This window comes from Crotalus tigris, unplaced genomic scaffold, assembly GCF_016545835.1.
Source record: "Crotalus tigris isolate CLP2741 ecotype Arizona unplaced genomic scaffold, ASM1654583v1 scf7180000018862.1388955, whole genome shotgun sequence".
Classification (NCBI taxonomy): domain Eukaryota; kingdom Metazoa; phylum Chordata; class Lepidosauria; order Squamata; family Viperidae; genus Crotalus; species Crotalus tigris.
The window spans coordinates 245,738-262,531 of NW_024097242.1; the positions used below are offsets into that span (position 1 = coordinate 245,738).

General features: G+C 38.3%; 1 protein-coding gene across 1 annotated transcript; it reads right to left on the reverse strand.

Annotated features, from left to right (window-relative positions):
* Positions 1 to 2,480: 2,480 nt before the first annotated feature.
* On the reverse strand, positions 2,481 to 16,242 carry CPN1 (carboxypeptidase N subunit 1). Its single transcript, XM_039357033.1, has 9 exons — positions 15,863 to 16,242; positions 13,650 to 13,846; positions 12,137 to 12,292; positions 10,733 to 10,915; positions 7,272 to 7,383; positions 6,620 to 6,759; positions 5,545 to 5,644; positions 4,436 to 4,554; positions 2,481 to 2,780 (listed from the first exon to the last, which is right to left on the reverse strand). The coding sequence occupies exons 1-9, from the start codon at positions 16,083 to 16,085 to the stop codon at positions 2,649 to 2,651; spliced, it is 1,362 nt and encodes a 453-aa protein (XP_039212967.1). The 5' UTR covers positions 16,086 to 16,242; the 3' UTR covers positions 2,481 to 2,648.
* Between the last annotated feature and the right edge of the window lie 552 nt (positions 16,243 to 16,794).

Consider the following 16,794-nt stretch of genomic DNA (forward strand, 5'->3'; position numbering starts at 1 on the left):
ATTACTCTCCAGTGCCCAGAAGAGGGCAATGTAGGTTCTCATAATCTACAGTACTGTAGTGTTCTTGAGTTTGTGGGTGTTTCCATTCTAATCTCAAGATCTCAAGACTGTTGTACAGTTGACTTGAACAGTCACTGAAATTTATGAAGGAAGGAGAATTTTTGTTCTTGGAATTCTTTATAGTTTTCATTCTCTTGTTCCATCTTCTCTCCGACTAAAACAACAGTCACTAAGGTGCAAAGCAGATCAGTTGCATTAACTTTTGAATGATAGATGCTTAGTTTCTGGAAAGTAATTGGTTATACTGCTTGCCCACATTTAGTTCTCTGCATGTGATCTTGCTTAATATTCAAAAAAAAATCCAAAAAAATTCTTCTTTTCCTGTTCCTATTGTATAATATTTAGCAGCAGCATCACTAAATAACTAATATTAGTTATTAAATAACTAAATAATATTATTCACTGCATAATATTAAATATTTTTATAACTATGCTGTACATGGTATAAAATAGCCTATATTACAATTCTAGATGCTGTATTTCTGGAACAGATTTTCTTACAGACTTCCTATTTTCTGTTATGATTTTTCCATGAAAGAAATCAGTACTCAAGGACCATGTTAAATCGTGTTAGAATGCTTTCATCTTCCCATCTTTAATAAATATACCACTGCATCAAGATCCATCTATTTGATCTGTTTTTTCACCATTTATGTATAACTTACAGTCATTTGGTCATTTCCCCACAGAAAAACAACAATCTTGACCTATGTAATATTAATTTTCAGATTATTATTCCTTATTGCATCATACAACTATCTACCTTTCTTAACTAAGACTGCATTGCCTGCATAAAAAAATACATACACATTCATGTTTGCAACTTACAATGATGTGGCTACATATCAATAGTAATACAAGTGAGATAAAGTACAAATGAAATAAAGGGGACTTCAGATTTATGTTCTGTGCCACTGGCTTTGCAACCCAAATGCACAGTCCCAGGGCTCTGTTCTGTGTCCAGTGCCCTTCAACATCTTCATCAACATTTTGGACGAGGGGATAGATGTGGAATTCCATCAAATTTGCAGACGACACCAAGCTGGCAAGAATAGCCAACACTCTAGAAGACAGGCTTAAGATACAGGAGGATCTGGACAGACTTGAACACTGGGCGCTATCTAACAAAATGAAATTCAGTGGTGAAAAAAGTAAGGTTCTACATTTAGGCAAGAAAAACCAAATATACAGATATAATATAGGGGATACCTTGCTCAACAGTAGTAACTGTGAGAGGGATCTCGGAGTCCTATTGGACAATCACTTAAATATGAGCCAGCAGTGTGCTGCAGTTGCCAAAAAAGCCAACACAGTGCTGGGCTGCATTAACAGAGGGATAGAATCAAGATCATGTAAAGTATTAATACCACTTTACAATGCCTTGGTAAGGCCACACTTGGAATACTGCATCCAGTTTTGGCCACCACAATGTAAAAGAGATGTTGAGACTCTAGAAAGAGTACAGAGAAGAGCAACAAAGATGATTAGGGGACTGGAGACTAAAACATATAATGAATGGTTGCTAGAATTGGGTATGTCTAGTTTAATGAAGAGAAGGACGAGGGGGGACATGATAGCAGTGTTCCAATATTTCAGGGGCTGCCACAAAGAAGAGGGAGTCAAGGTATTTTCCAAAGTGCCTGAAGGCAGGACAAAAAGCAATGGGTGGAAACTAATCAAGGAGAGAAGCAACCTAGAACTAAGGAGAAACTTCCTGACAGTTAGAACAATTAACCAATGGAACAACCTGCCTCCAGAAGCGGTGAATGCTGGAAGTTTTTAAGAAGTGATTGGACAGCCATTTGTCCCGAAATGGTATAGGGTTTCCTGCCTGAGCAGGGGGTTGGATTAGATGATCTCCAAGGTCCCTTCCAACTTTTTATTATTATTATTATTACTATTATTATTATTATTATCTTGGACCAATACACAGGCATCTATAAAACTTACTTGTTTGAGCTAGACAGAATCTTCCCACCCAGGGGGACTGAAAACCGAAGGCTTCCTCACTCTTCTCCTCAATGCATTAAAGGAAAGGAGAATCATAGCCACTCTCTGTTCAGGATAGGATGTGGAAAAAAAGAACCTGCCATAGTCTTCACTTCTGGAGCTTGGCGGGCGGGCGGGGGGGGGGGAACAGGATCCCAGAGGTAGAACACAGGTTGGGGTAAAGTAGGAGCTCCCAGCAGAGGAAGATGATCCCCTCTGCAGCTCCACAGGAAATGCTGAAAAACTCTCATGTAGGAATGGAGTTGTATATGTGGAGTCTATTGGCTCAATTAACTATTTCAAGACTACTAGAAGGGGTATAAGCCAAAAGGCAGGGAGGAAATTAAAACATAGGACTGTTTAGAAAATCATAGAACAGAATAGCCTAATGCCTGTCCTGCTTTGGAAAGAGTTTTCAGTCCACAATGAAATTAAATATATATGTATATATATTTAATAAGCAGAAAGCTCTATATGCATTTCAGGATTGTGAGGGTCACCAAAGGGTTGGGTGCTTCTTAAAAAGTTCATTTGCCACTATTGTTGACACTGCATGTCAGACATGGCTTCTTCAGCTTTTATCTAGACAAGGACTGTCTTCATCGTAGTATCTGCCATGGGGCAGCCCGTGGGACAATTTTCTTTTGCTGTGCTTTATTGTGGGACCTTTTCTTATATGCCTTTGGTACAGGAGGATTGTCCAAAGGCTTCTGTCTGAGTTGGAAATACACCTGAAAGAGAAAAAAGTCACTGAAATGCCATCCAATGAAAAGTTACATTACATATTGTACTCTCTCTCTCTCTCTGCCAGATGGAAACTTGTCATATCCTCTGTTTTCTCATTTGGAAACAAAATTCAATTGGACAAGAACCTGTGGATGACTTAAAAAAAAAACACATAAAACAATGCAGTAAAACAACAAGGGAGTATATATTTGTCAACTTTCCATCAGGGAATCAGGAGGACTACATTCTAGAAAAGTCATCTCTGTTATTATATAGGGCTTTTTTTTAGAAGAGGTTAATGATCTCTAGATTGATAGTATATTATTCTATTTAGAAAACTATGCTTAGAGCTAAGATTTAGATTTTGATGTAACTAAATGTTGTGTCCTGGGCCTGATGAGGAAACTCAGCAGGCCCAGAATTGTTGCAAATGGTCCCGGGCATTCTAAAAGCTGCCCAGGACCAGACAGAGCGGCGCCAGCCTTGTGCGTATGCGCAAGGTGCGAAGAAAGAAGAACTCTTATTGGTTCACTCTGTCCGGGTTTCAAGCCCTATAAAAAGGCCTGTGTGCCTTCTGTTTTTTGCTTGGAGTTGGAGAAGGAGAATAAAGCATTGTTAGCTGTCACCATGTGTCTTCATCATTCGCACGCGAACAAAGGATCTAACACTAAAAATGTTTATAGTCTTTCATCAAAAAGGCCAATAAAAAGAGATAAGATATATTTCAATCCTTGAGGCAAGCAATGATTATAAGTTAGCTCCAGATTTGGGCATACTTCTAGGAATGAGAAACAGCAAGAGATTTCCAAGGAATGCTATGATTAGTGCCAGGCAGCTAAGTGTCATATTAATTTCCAACAATTCTTCGGATCAGTGATATGAAGGAGAAAATGTGGGAAAATTAACATTTAACTACAGTGAATCATCTCACATTACTGCAGGGGTTAGGAATTTATGGTCCTCCAGACGTTGCTGAACTACAGCAACCCTTACCTTTGGCTATGCTGGCTGGCACTGCTAGGGAATCATATAATTCAGCAATAACTAATTCTCTTCCACTGATTACTGGACTGACTTTTTTTTTTTTTTTTAAAAAGGAGTCCAACTAGGGCTGGATTGTATGCTGCCCAGAGTCACGTGCTCATGAGATGAGCAGCACTATAAATTAGATTAATAAATAAATGATAGGGCACCAAGGTATTGGCTACTGTTTAAGAATAACCTTTGCTCTTGATGGATAATAATCTGAAACATATTAGTTGCAAAGTTTTCCCAGCCAAAGCTGTTTCTGGCTAGCAGAAACATAAATCGATGCTCCTTATATAAGCCAGCCTCTTATATAAGGAGCATCGATTTATGTTCCTAAATTGCAAGATAGACTGTGTGACCTGTGGATAATTTATACTTAAGGGAAATGTAGGGAGTATTTTTATGTTAGATTTTTTTTCCTCTTCCAGTATAGAAAAGGTGTACCATTCTTTGGGGCTGAAAAATAATTTCTCGTTTCCATAATATTTTCATTAATCAAGATTTCAAAATATGCTGCAATTGAGAGAACACATATACATGCAGATACTTCCTTCTTTTTCCTTCCCTACTCTACTTTATGCTTCGTATTGGAAATAGGAGAATTGTATTTTCTCTTTCCTTCAGTACTCACAAGTGAGGGCTCAGCTGGACCAACAGTCACCATCACGGTCTGAGGTTCGTAACCATCTGCTGATGCAGTAATTCTATAATTACCAGGCAATAGCAGCCTGAAGTAGTCACCATGTTCGCCTACACGAGAGAAGAAGATACTAAAAGATGCAGATGATAAAGACTTCAGTTGAAGATGAGGAAGCTCAGAAGGACAAAATTCTAGCTAGTGCCATCATTTAGTTAGTGGAATGAGAATTAACGAATTACTGATATATTCCCTGACAATCATTCATGAAGTATTTTTTTTTGCAACCATCAGTGGCCAAATGTCATTAAATAGTAAGTTGTCAAAAGAGCAATTAAACCAATGTTTTGATTAATTTGTCAAGAAGTATAAGGAAATGCTTTCAGGAACTCATAGCTCTGTTCAAATATTCATTATGAATGCAAAAGAACACAAATACGGAGGTGGCTGATGTCCTACATTCTATAGACAGCTTCCCCATTCATTCTTCATCATATGAAGGGCTAAATGTCTTCAACATACATGGAATTCTTGCATGCCATTTGCACCTTCATATATTCAAACTGAATATAGCATATATCAATGGTTGAAAAGAACGGATAAGTAAACAATCCCAGACGTAAAGTAAGTTTTTATCCTTCTAAATGGTGAAATTCAACCTAAGGGAGTCAGAATCCTTCAGCCACATTTTTTTAAACTTTTGACATAGCTTAATAAAGTTAATAAAAATATCACAAATTCCAGAAGTCCTGCCCACAGACCAGCCTGACTACACATATACTTTACACAGACATACACTGTAGATATATTACGTAGTCTAAAGCAAATGGTACAATGCTACAATATTAAGTGTTCCCTATATTGTTATAGAATTACAGTTTCAAAATCTCCAGAAAGGGAATTCTGACTGTATAAGTCCTCCTTATAAATTTGGCAAGCACCAGTTTTGGAATTGCTTTCATGGCTTACTGTTTAATTTCTTACTTTGTTACTAAATTCTAGCAAGTTTTGAAATTCAAATTACAGTGCAGTAAATGCCTACGAGATCAATTTAAGCACTCTTTAAATAAAGAGCTTTAGTTTGTATTAGGCTGAGTACCCACCTGTAGTGACATCATGGCCAATTCCTTCCACGGAAATTACAGCTCCTACAAGTTTGTTGTTGTTCTCATCTGACACAAGGCCTTTGATGCCCTGGTGAATCTGCACAAAAGAAATACTGGACGGCCTTAGGGCTAAGACCAAGGTACTTAGGAAAAATACAGCAACAATTCATATTGTCTGAAGCTTAATCAGTGATAGGGCTTCTTTACTGGTCTGAGAAAAGATCTTCTCTCAGTTCACAATGATCAGCTCAGTGATAAAACAGAAATGTGGTGTGTTCAGAAGGTCCCAGGTTCACCCACCAGCAGCTTCAGAATACATAGAAAGGCCGAGCGTCTGAAAGTCTGGACAGAGTTCCAGAGTTGTCATGTATTCTAGATTCATTTATTAGACGAACAAGAAAAAATTGAGTCTGCACATATCTAATTGTATTTTCTCGTTTAGGAAGAGTTAGGGAAAAATGGGGGGAATGCTCGGAGTGGCACAGCAATGGTGGGAGATTTGGAACTAAGGGCTGACAGAAAAGCACTGGGAAGACTGGGTAGCAGTGACAAGAAAGCACTGAGAAGATAGAAGTATGAGGTAAGAAACATACTTTTGTGCATGTGCAAAGTAGTAGATAGGCATTTTTATGAACATTCAAGAGCATCTTTAATGGGCACTCAGGTTTAATAGGTGTGCCATGCCCCTATTCAAAAAGCAATGGTATACTTAGCATATTAGACAACAGGAGCAGATAAATTTTTAACAGCCCCCTCCTCTATTACTGTGCTGCACTGTTAATAGACAAACAGCTGGTAGATGTGCCAGTAACATCAACCTGACTCCACATGGACCACCAACACTCTGGATAACCTACTTGTCACCCCCAAGTTAGCAGACAATGCAATTCTCATTGCCCGTACCTAGGACAGACCAGCCCCATTGCCCTGCCCTTGGTATGCCACTGCCAAATAGTCAAATCAAGGGTTCATTATATAACGTACCATCTTACAAGCATGAAAGAAAGAGGAGATTAACTTTTTAAAAAGGCTTGCTAAAAAGCAGAATGATATTGTGTCATAATTTTGTTACCTCCTCTATGTAGGCAACAAGGGCCTCCCGATTTGCCAGCCATTCATATTCCAGTTCCTCCTGTGGTGGGAATTTCTTGCAGCTCAGTTCAAGGGTAATTTCAAAGCAGTTGGTGTGCAGGTAATTAAAATCCTGCATCCCTGAAGGACAGATACTGTTTAATCTGCAACATAATTCCTAACCAAACAAATCTTCAGAATGGTTTACAAATCAACTAAAAAAAATAAAATGGCAAAGTTAAGCAAGCAGCAAACCAAAATACATCAGAAACAAAACAATAGACAGCTAAGGAATAGTAGGTCATTGCAGAAACCCGAAGGGCTAGAAAAAATGCATTAAAACAAAACTGTTTTTATAATTTAGTTGAATAATTCAAAGAACTATCTTTGGCCAGTGCAACACTGATAAAAAGTCTTAAGCTTCTCTTTGAGCTAAATGTCACCAACTAAAAGGATGTAGGAAAGGGCCTCTCCTGATGACTTGATATCTGAGTATGAGGACCAAAGATCAAAACAATAGAAGAGTTCCAAACTAGAGAACTTTTCTAATTGTTCTAAAGGCCATTCCTCTTACACGATGGAACATTTCAATATCTTCTCTTCAAAATATACTTATTCTCATTCTCTTGTGCTGTCACCCCATTTTGCCTTACCTTTGCTGAGTGAGTACCAGGATGCCCCATTAGTGATGCCATCAATAAAGAAGTCTCCACAGTTTGTACCCCGGTGCATCCATCCATGGGCATAAGAATAAGTTTTGGCCAACTGGAAAGAAAATGTCAAGCTGGTCATATATTTTCACCTGTCCATTCACATTGCAAGCTGGAAATAGACTCTAGATCTAAAAAGGGAAAAAGAAGACCTTAATATCACCTTTGCAATATTAGTCTCCTTGCTTCTCGTTAAGAAAAGCTATCCTATTTATTATGTAGCAAACTCAACACTGTTCAAAGCAAAAGAAGAAACAAACATAAAGCTTGAAGGAGCCAAAGTGTTAGAAAATAATTATTTCTCTTCCTCCCCCTCCCCTCTTCCTCCTCCTCCTCCTCCTCCTCCTCCTCCTCCTCCTCCTCCTCCTCCTCCTCCTCCTCCTCCTCCTCCTCCTCTTCTTCTTCTTCTTCTTCTTCTTCTTCTTCTTCTTCTTCTTCTTCTTCTTCTTCTTCTTCTTCTCCTCCTCCTCCTCCTCCTCCCCCTCACCCCCAGCCCCACCCTTCCTCCACATAAGAACATTTAAAAAGCCCTATGTGATTAGACCAAAGGCCCATTTAACCCAATATTTTATTTCATACCAATGAACCAAATATCACTGGGAAATCTACAGTAGATTTTCTCTTTGTTCTAGTAATTAGTAGTGATATATATGGTGTCTCTTTTATTAGAGATAATGAGCAGCCATTGTGATAAATAGTGAATGATAGCTTTATCTTCCACAAACTTTTCTTAGCTCTTTTTAAAACCTTTTAAGCTGGTTGTCATTATTACATTTGTGAAAGTAAATTCAAAAAAGTATTATTTGTAAATGTTCTGAACTTCCTGCCTTTCACATTTATTAAATCATCTGGGTTATAGTATTTTGAGAAGTGGAGGAAAAAGAATATTTTATCTTTTATATCATTCAATTCCCCCCCCACTTTACTTAAAGAAACCGTAATGTAATTTTTCAACTTTTTTGGGGGGGGGTGCTATTCCAACATCACACAATTTGGGTTATACTTTTCTACTATGTTTTTCAATTATTATTTTATTATTTACCATTTAAAATCAACTTTATATAGCATTTTACAAATGCATAACTTTGTATAGAGGAATTATATCACCAGGTTTATTTTTTACTTTCCTAGTAGGATAATAGCTCAGCACCTCCATTTTGAAATTCAGCCCTTTTGGCAGCTTCTGGATTATTCACTGCCAGTTCAGGGCCCATCAAAGTATGTTTATAATTTATTTAAAACAGTTTTATTCCACTATGCTCTAAAGAGGTCTATATAATAAATAGCAAATAAAAACAAAAACAAAAAAATGAGCAGTGGAATAATAATACTTAAAACATCAAAAATAGCAATTAATGGAATCAGGAAGAGTATACTGAAAGCTTTCCCAAAAAGATTGTGTACAAAATAATCTTAATTTTTTTCTGACTGTGTAGGAGTTGGATTCCTTGCATTATCTTTCTTGAAGTTTTTCCTCTGTTTTTCTCATTGTAGAACTCCAACATTGAAAGTAATCCAGTGACTGGCTATGAGTCATTATTGCAAACAAGCATAAATATTCATTGCAGTTTTTAAATTATAGGTATGATGCTGTACTACACAAGATACTGTATATTGCAATACTAGTCATTTTGCCTGAGGATTAAGTTGAGAGCTTCCAGAGCAAACTGAACAAACTCTTGCAATATTAAATATATGACTCTATTATTATTATTTACAACAGAACTAGTTGTTTAATACCCATTCCAGGAAAAAAAAGTCAGGGAATCAGAATTAAAACCCAGAACTGATCACTGACCACTTCTGGGATATGACATAAAATGTATACAGTACCACAGTATTCACAACAGCTGCACTCAGTTTCCATTTTAAGCTTCCCTCCCCTCCATTTTATTACAGTTACTTCCTTCATATTTACAACACATCTTTTTTCAGTTCTAACTTTACTATCACACTGGACACCTCAATTACAATATTAGGGATTAATCCACATATCTGCATGCCACAGTATAAAGGTAACCCATTCATTGTTAATTGACTACCATTAACACAATCTCTGCTCATCTTTCCATCTTTCACTTCAGAAGTGGTGTTTTTCTGTTCCTTCCAGCATAAGTAGTCTACCATGAATTGTTCTGAGGTAAGTGTAGGGAAGGAGGCTGGCCTGCTGCTTTTGATTATCTTAGGCTATTGCAGGCTTGCCTTGAGGTGATTGCTGGGCACTGAGTTTCAGAGCCATTTGCTTTGCTCTCCCAGTGTGCTAAAAAAAAAAAAAAAGTCATCTCTCCCATTTCTCTTTCAACTCATGGGTGGCAGGGGAAGTGGGAAGTGAATGAGGAAAGCAGGAATTTTTTGGATTCTAGTTCTCCAGGCACTAAAATGACCCATTTCCCCTAAGAAAGGTAAAAAGGGTGCCAGGATCAGAGAACAGGTAGAAAAGGAGTCGCTTTTCCTCCTTTCTCCTTCATCGCTCTTCTTATCCCACCCATGGATAGAGAAGGAGAGGAAATGGTCTTTTGGTACCAGTTCCTTTTGGACCCATTAATGGATTTATTCTTACCATGAAAATTCTGCTTTACCACAATGATGCCAGCTGAAGGGGCACTTCCCTTCATCTCAGCTGTCCGTTTCTCCATGAATTGGTGCTGCAGTGCCAAAACTGCAAAGAGATTGTTTTATATATGTCCAGCAACTTTTTGTAAGACTGCTGGATGTGTATAAAATAAAATTCCTCACAGTGGTTTTGGTATCATAGTACTGAAGCCCTGAGGGAGGACGAGAAGCCCTGTTTCAAACAGTATACAGCATACACCCTGCAGAGCAGTTCTGTTTCATGCATTTACATAAAAAAAAAGGTAAGAAGTCCCACTTTTCTTCCTCTACCCCCTCTTGGCAAGTGACCAAGAGGATGGGTGGAAAGAAGGAAGCACTGGGTCTCTTCTCTCCTAATACCTCTCCTGCCATGAGCGGCAGGAGAACAAGGGGGAGAAAAATGTGTGTGTTTGTGTGTGTGGAGGGACAAATAGAGGAGGATGACTCACTTGATGCCAGTTTTTTGACCCCATCCTTGGGCTTGAGAACTGATGCAAAAGAGCACTAAGAATAACCAGGAACAAAAGAGGCATTCCCATCTGAATTCTCTCTCAGGATCTCAATTTGGATAGAATCCCTGTTCAGCTTAATTCCCAAGATAGAGTATTTATCCAAAGTGCAGTCAGAGTTAAGCTGGTATATTTTACTGTCCATTCCACACTGGTCATGTTGGTGTGTGGAACCAAAGTGAGGTCAATGTAGATGTGAAGGTAGCCAGCATCAAATGGTCTCTTAAAAGAGAGCCTATGTTCTGTACAGATATTGATTTGAATCCATTTCATCTTGCTTTTATTATCCCTGACATTTCTCACCTTTCTGAAGAGGATGTCATCTGGAGTGGGGGTGCTATTTGCTTGCCAGTTGCCACGAATTCTCTGTTCATGGGATTTGTCATAGGGATAATTGGCAACTACAGCTCCACCATGAAGATTGGCTGAGAGAATAAAATTGTAACTCTTCATCCACTGAATTACAGCCAATGTCTCTGGTTCTACCTGTCAAAGATACACAAAATATCAAGCCAGATGCTCAATCTGATTCTTAATACTTCTAATTTGGTACAGATTTGCAGCACTGTCATCATGGGAATATACCCAGAATGCAGATGTAAAAATGCCTAAATGACTACTCTCTAATCTCAGAATTCTCTGGCCTTGGAAATTATTATGCAAGTTAGCAAGTATCCATTTACAAAACCCTGTAAATCCTTCTTTTTTTGCTTGCACCAATTGCTAATTGATTTCTGGGCACAGTTCAATAGATTGGTTTATAATTATAATCTGACTTTCTTGTTTGTCCTTCCTTTCTTTCTCTCTCCTTCCTTCTCATACACACACACACACACACACACACACAGCATACAAAAAACACTATTGAAGTCTATTAGTGGTTAAAATTACATGTTGCGTGAACCACATCACTATTAAGGTTCACAAACTTTGTTTTAGCGTGTCCAGCCCATTGTACCTTATTTAGCAAATCATGTTTAATCAACTCATGGCTTAGGACAATATGTGAATCTAATCATGATTCAGCATTTTAGAAACTGGGTGACTGTGAATTCTAGTCCTGCCTTAGACACAAAGCTATCTAGATGATCCTGGCCCAGTCATACTCTATCAGCCCAGGAAGGAGGCAATAGCAAACTGGTTTTGAAATCTTTCCAAGAAAACTGCAGGGACTAGCCCAGGCAGTCACCAGGAGCCAATGCTGACTTGAAGGCATGTGTACATGCACACAGGTACATGCATGTGCGCGCACACACACACACACAAATACACACAAAGGCACAAGGAAGTGTGCAGATTTTATATTAATCCTGATCTAATTTAATGCACGTATGACTTCATATGGCTAACATCCGAAATGATGGCCTTGCTCAGTTCCTAACAGATGTTGAAGAATTTGGAAACCAGTTCTGAATATGTTAGTTTTCCATATCTAGATAAACAGACAGAGACCCAGAAAAATGTGATTCTCATTCCTGTGTTCCAAAGGACTCCCTATGGTACACGGAGTATTTCTCCCTATGTAATCTGACTCTTAGAGAAAAGTGAAAAGAACAGTAGGGGGAACTTAATTCCAGCAGTATTATAAGAGTCCAGTAACATGCATTACACAGCCATCACAGGTTTCTACAACCACATGGCCAGGATGGATGAATGGATGAAATATAAGTGGATACACACATTAGGGATTAACTGGATTGACATTACCTGACTCTTCCAATTATCTGGCAAAGGGATGTGATGATTGGGTCCACCCTGTTTCTCATTGGAATACATGATGGTGTTGAGGTCAGGAAAATTACGGTTAAGGTCCACTCTATTGACATTGTTTCTCCCAATGACATACTCTAAAGAACTTTCGTTCTAAAAAAAGAATAATATTTTTTTTGTGTAATCTGTTAGATATGTTTAAATGAATACCCATTTTTAATTTATCTCTTGATTCATCAAAAGGGAGATACACATTTCAGAAAAAGAGAATAAAAACCGTTCAGGAGCTTTTGGATTTCAGGATGCTAAGAATAGTTGCCAAATATTTATTAGCATAGTCAGAATTCAGCAGACAACCCTAAATTAAAGATGATTATATTTTAAGGAACATCTCTTTTTCCTTAAGGCAACTGTGTTCAAAGCCACCATGCATAAACACAAAACACAAAAATCCTTTATTTTTGTGGCCCAAGAAATCAGTTTGAGTTATAGGAATCAATTTTCCCTTGGGCTGGGAAACTGGCTGTTGCCTTTACTAATCAATGTTACTTGCCTTGCTCAAGATCCTTTGCTGAAAGAACAATAAACTATTCAGAATATCCAAAACAATAAATGGTCAGAACAGTTTGGAACTGTGTTAAGTGCACTATTATAATTTGGAAGAGTTTGTGGGAAAGGCTGTTATTTGGAAGTCCCTCATTTGCTGTGACTTTCCTCCAATGAGAGTACAGTCATCCTTTGAAGAGCAAGAAAGTGAAAGCAAGTTTGCTAATGGTATTCACTGCAATGTAATGCCTGTTCCCAATCACTGGGAAATATGGGGAAAGATTGAAATCTCTCATTTTTACAAGCCTGCAATTATAGCATCATCAGATCATAGTGGATAGGGGGAGCTTTGTTACAGCTCAGCATCTGTGACTGAAAGTGACTATAGTGAACACAGAGAATTGCTTTATTTTGAATTAGATATTGTTTTGCTTAGTTGGTATTGTTGACTGGCACAAGTCCTACTTTTTCTACCAGTAGATACCAATAGATTTTCTGCATTCAAAGCATATGCTCTATTTTTTTACTGCATAATACTACAATATATAGCCTTTTAAATCAGATTAAGATCCCTCACTTATAAGTTCTTAATAGTGGCAAGTTATATGTCCCTGGAAGATCACAAACAAGTAATTGTGATAAATTTATATTTATATTCTGTATCAGTCACCCGAGTCTATTCTTAAGTTGTATTGCCTTTTGACATAAAAGTTTAATTCAGCTGTTGCAATGAATAAAGTTTGATTTGGACCTATTGTCTGTGACTTCGGCTTTCCCAATTTGATATCTCCAGAAGTGCTGGAACTGACTAAACATTCTGAAAATTACACTTCCAACACATCCAGTAAGCATTAAATTAGAGGAAACTTAATTATGTTTCTTTTCTTGCCCTTTTGCTGTCTTAAAAACAAAGTTTTGTTATTACTATGACTATTGAAATAAAAAAGGGATGCTTGCTTGGTACCTGGGCAGCTGCCACTTCATATCCATCAGGATTCATTGAAGGTAAGAGGTGAATGCGTGTTTCATGGATGAGCTGTGTAATGCGCTGATTACCATGGCGATACTCTTCACACAGGAAATCTGCAAGCTGGAGCAACAGTTCCCGGCCTAGTACTTCATTCCCATGCATGTTTGCCACATACTTGAATTCTGGCTCCACTGAGAAAGGGAGAAATTTGCTGACATTGGAACAGAGTAGATAGATTCAACACAACGGGTGCTGATGCATAAACATTGAGGTCAAGCAGGAGGGGGAAGCAGAATAGATTCCCAAATGGCATTCTGTGATGATGAAAATCTAGCTGTGGCCTTTTGTGTGGTGGAAAGAAGCTCATTGTGAAGTTATGTGCTTCTTCAGACTACATGTTCGCTGTTTCATGCAAAGCAAAAGGTCTTGCTGTCATTCTCACAGATCTTGAAGCATAGGGCAATGGACAAGAATCTGTGCTTCGAGAAAATGGGAAGAAGCAGTGCATTGTATGAGAATGGTATGTATCCCAGGGGTAAATTTTTTTACTGTAATAGCAAATTAAAAGCAGGGCACAGTCACGACAACATAATCAGGGTCTCTATTTCCTTATTTCATACAGTGTTCCTCTTCCACAGTTCCTCTTCAGCTTATCTCTTACCATGTCACATTCCAGCCTCCTAAAGCTCTATGGGGGTTAAAGTAAATTGTGAAATATAATCAGCTTGGTTTAGCCTCAAATTCATTTATGTAAAACTGCTTCCCCCATAGATGGCCCCCTTATCTCTACATGCCCTGAAGAACACTATGGTGAGAAGGCTATTCAATTATGTATAGAAGAAGTATCTAGATTTGTAGGCAGTATGTCTGCAAATATAAGTGGCCCTACTTTGCTCACAATCTATTTGTATAGATTATAAAGGGGGAAATCCAAATAGACATTCCAACCTCTTTTTCCCTATTCATTTCTCACCAGTTCTGTATTCCTCTTCTTGTGTCTTTAAACATCTTTGAACCAGCTGGTCTATGAGATTTCTTTACATGAATTATAATGACTAATGGTAAGAAACCTTACTAGTTATTAGTATTATCTATCTTGTAGGATTAATAATGGATAACATACTGATAAATGCTGAACTTTGCACATCAGAAAAATGAGCACTTACTAAATTACTAAAACACAAATACTGTTCTTTTAATTAGGTTTTGGGGTGTACAAGTATACAAGACTTTAAGATATCATAAAAATAAAAAGATAGAAGTAAAATGATTGTCTAAAGAATTTTAATTATCTGCTCTTGTGCTTAATGTAACTGATGAATTAATTTTACAATACCTAGTTGAATAAAAATATTTTTGCCTGACATCTCCTGGATAATGGTTACCAGTAGACTAGTTTCTTCCAATCTGGTATCCCCTAGATATGTTGAACTTCAGCTTCTGTAATTCCTAAGTACACTGCTTTGGGAAGGTATTCATTAACCAGGATACCTCTAATGAAAAACCTCTTTGCTTTATCTGGTAAAGGTATATCAAGCGCTTCAACACATGATCTTTGATCTTAGAATTCATGCTGCATAATTATGAGTCTGGCGCCTGTATTTTCTTCTCTTTGTCATCGGCATCAGCATGATGCAACGACAGGCTCTGCCCCACTTATTCAAAATTATAGTCCATCAAAGTTACAATTTGCAACAACTAAGTTATGAGTGTGAGGGCCGAGAGAAGTAAGGGTTTTGTCATCTTCTAAGATTAATATTAATTTTGTCCAATTAGCTACAGTATTTTGTAGAATTAAAGTACAGCATTAAAAAAAAGAAAGTTGAAGTTGAATCTCTGGAATTGGGATTAAATTTTACCTTAATTACAAGCCGCAGATGGTTGTAGTACATATCTCTCAGACCTTCATGTGAAATGGAACCCACTGACATGTCATGAAGCTCAATGCATTTTTAAAACTGTGTTATTAATTAAACAAGTCAATGTCAATCCAAACACTGGTTCTGTTCTGCAAAACACCCCCACCCCCACCCCTGGCTTCCCCTTGACTTAACCAAACTTTCTGCTAGGAATGCTGTGGCCCTGGCTTGATTCCATTAGGCACCAAGATTCCAGCACCACACTGAACCCAATTGTGCATTGATCAGGCAGAACATAAAGAAGCATCTTTTCAGCTATATAAGAGTTATACCTCTGGGCATACTTACTGGGCTCATGGATGCCAGGAGAGTCGCTGAATTCCAGCACATAGAGGTTGCGGCCCTGGACACTGCGCCCAATGCTGTACAACCGGGTAATGTAGGGGCATGAGCCCCTTACATCGAACAGCGCCTGCACCAATTCCTCATAGTGGTGATGGACAAAGTTAATTGAGGCAGCCACTCTCACCAAGAGCAGAACTTTTCCAAGGAGCCAAAGCCACTGATACATCTTTTGCTGGATGGGAAGCAGCTTTTTGCAGGAGATGATAGCTGTCCAGGCTTGCTTTTTGGCAGCAACTAAAATGCAAACTCGACTCAGTTCTCTCCAGTTTTATAGTCAAATGCCAGCCCACTCCACCTGTGGTGGAGACATTGGTGGGAGGAGCATGTCAGTGAATGCCCCTCACAGCTAGGGAAGAATTTTTAATGCTGAGTTCTTCCCCTTGTGCTCTAGTACTCACATACGCCACGGAGCTTTTAGAGCCAGAATCATTCAAAATCTCTGCACGTTTAGAAAGTTGTGTTGATTTCTGTTCATTTATTAACTGAAAGGTAAACAGGCGTCTGAAACCTCCTGGTTCTTCATGGCAGGACAGAGACCTGATCAAAATCTCTCAGGCAGGAAAAGGTATCATGAACTGTGGCATCTTTCACTGGAGGTTTGGTTTCTGCCTGGACTCATTAGATTTCAAGAAGCACATTTTCAGCCACATGGCATAGCCCTTGCACACACAACTGTAACAAAGCAAGCATCTCTGAACATGTACAACATGCTTCCTCCTTTCTATGATCCCCTGATATTCAGAAGTTAGGTGTAGTCAGAAGCCTATTCTCTGATTCCATAGCAGATCTGGGGTTTGGCAGGTGTCTTAAAAACTGCCGTTGGAACTGAAAATATTTTTTTTAAAATATTTTTATTCATAATACAATTAAAACAA

Coding starts and splice junctions, on each gene's coding strand:
- CPN1 (XM_039357033.1), bottom strand. CDS start 16,085: ATGTATCAGTGGCTTTGGCTCCTTGGAAAAGTTCTGCTCTTGGTGAGA. Junction 12,293..13,649: donor ATGAAGTGGCAGCTGCCCAG/GTACCAAGCAAG, acceptor TTCTTTTTTTAG/AACGAAAGTTCTTTAGAGTA. Junction 6,760..7,271: donor CTGGTACTCACTCAGCAAAG/GTAAGGCAAAAT, acceptor TCTGTCCTTCAG/GGATGCAGGATTTTAATTAC.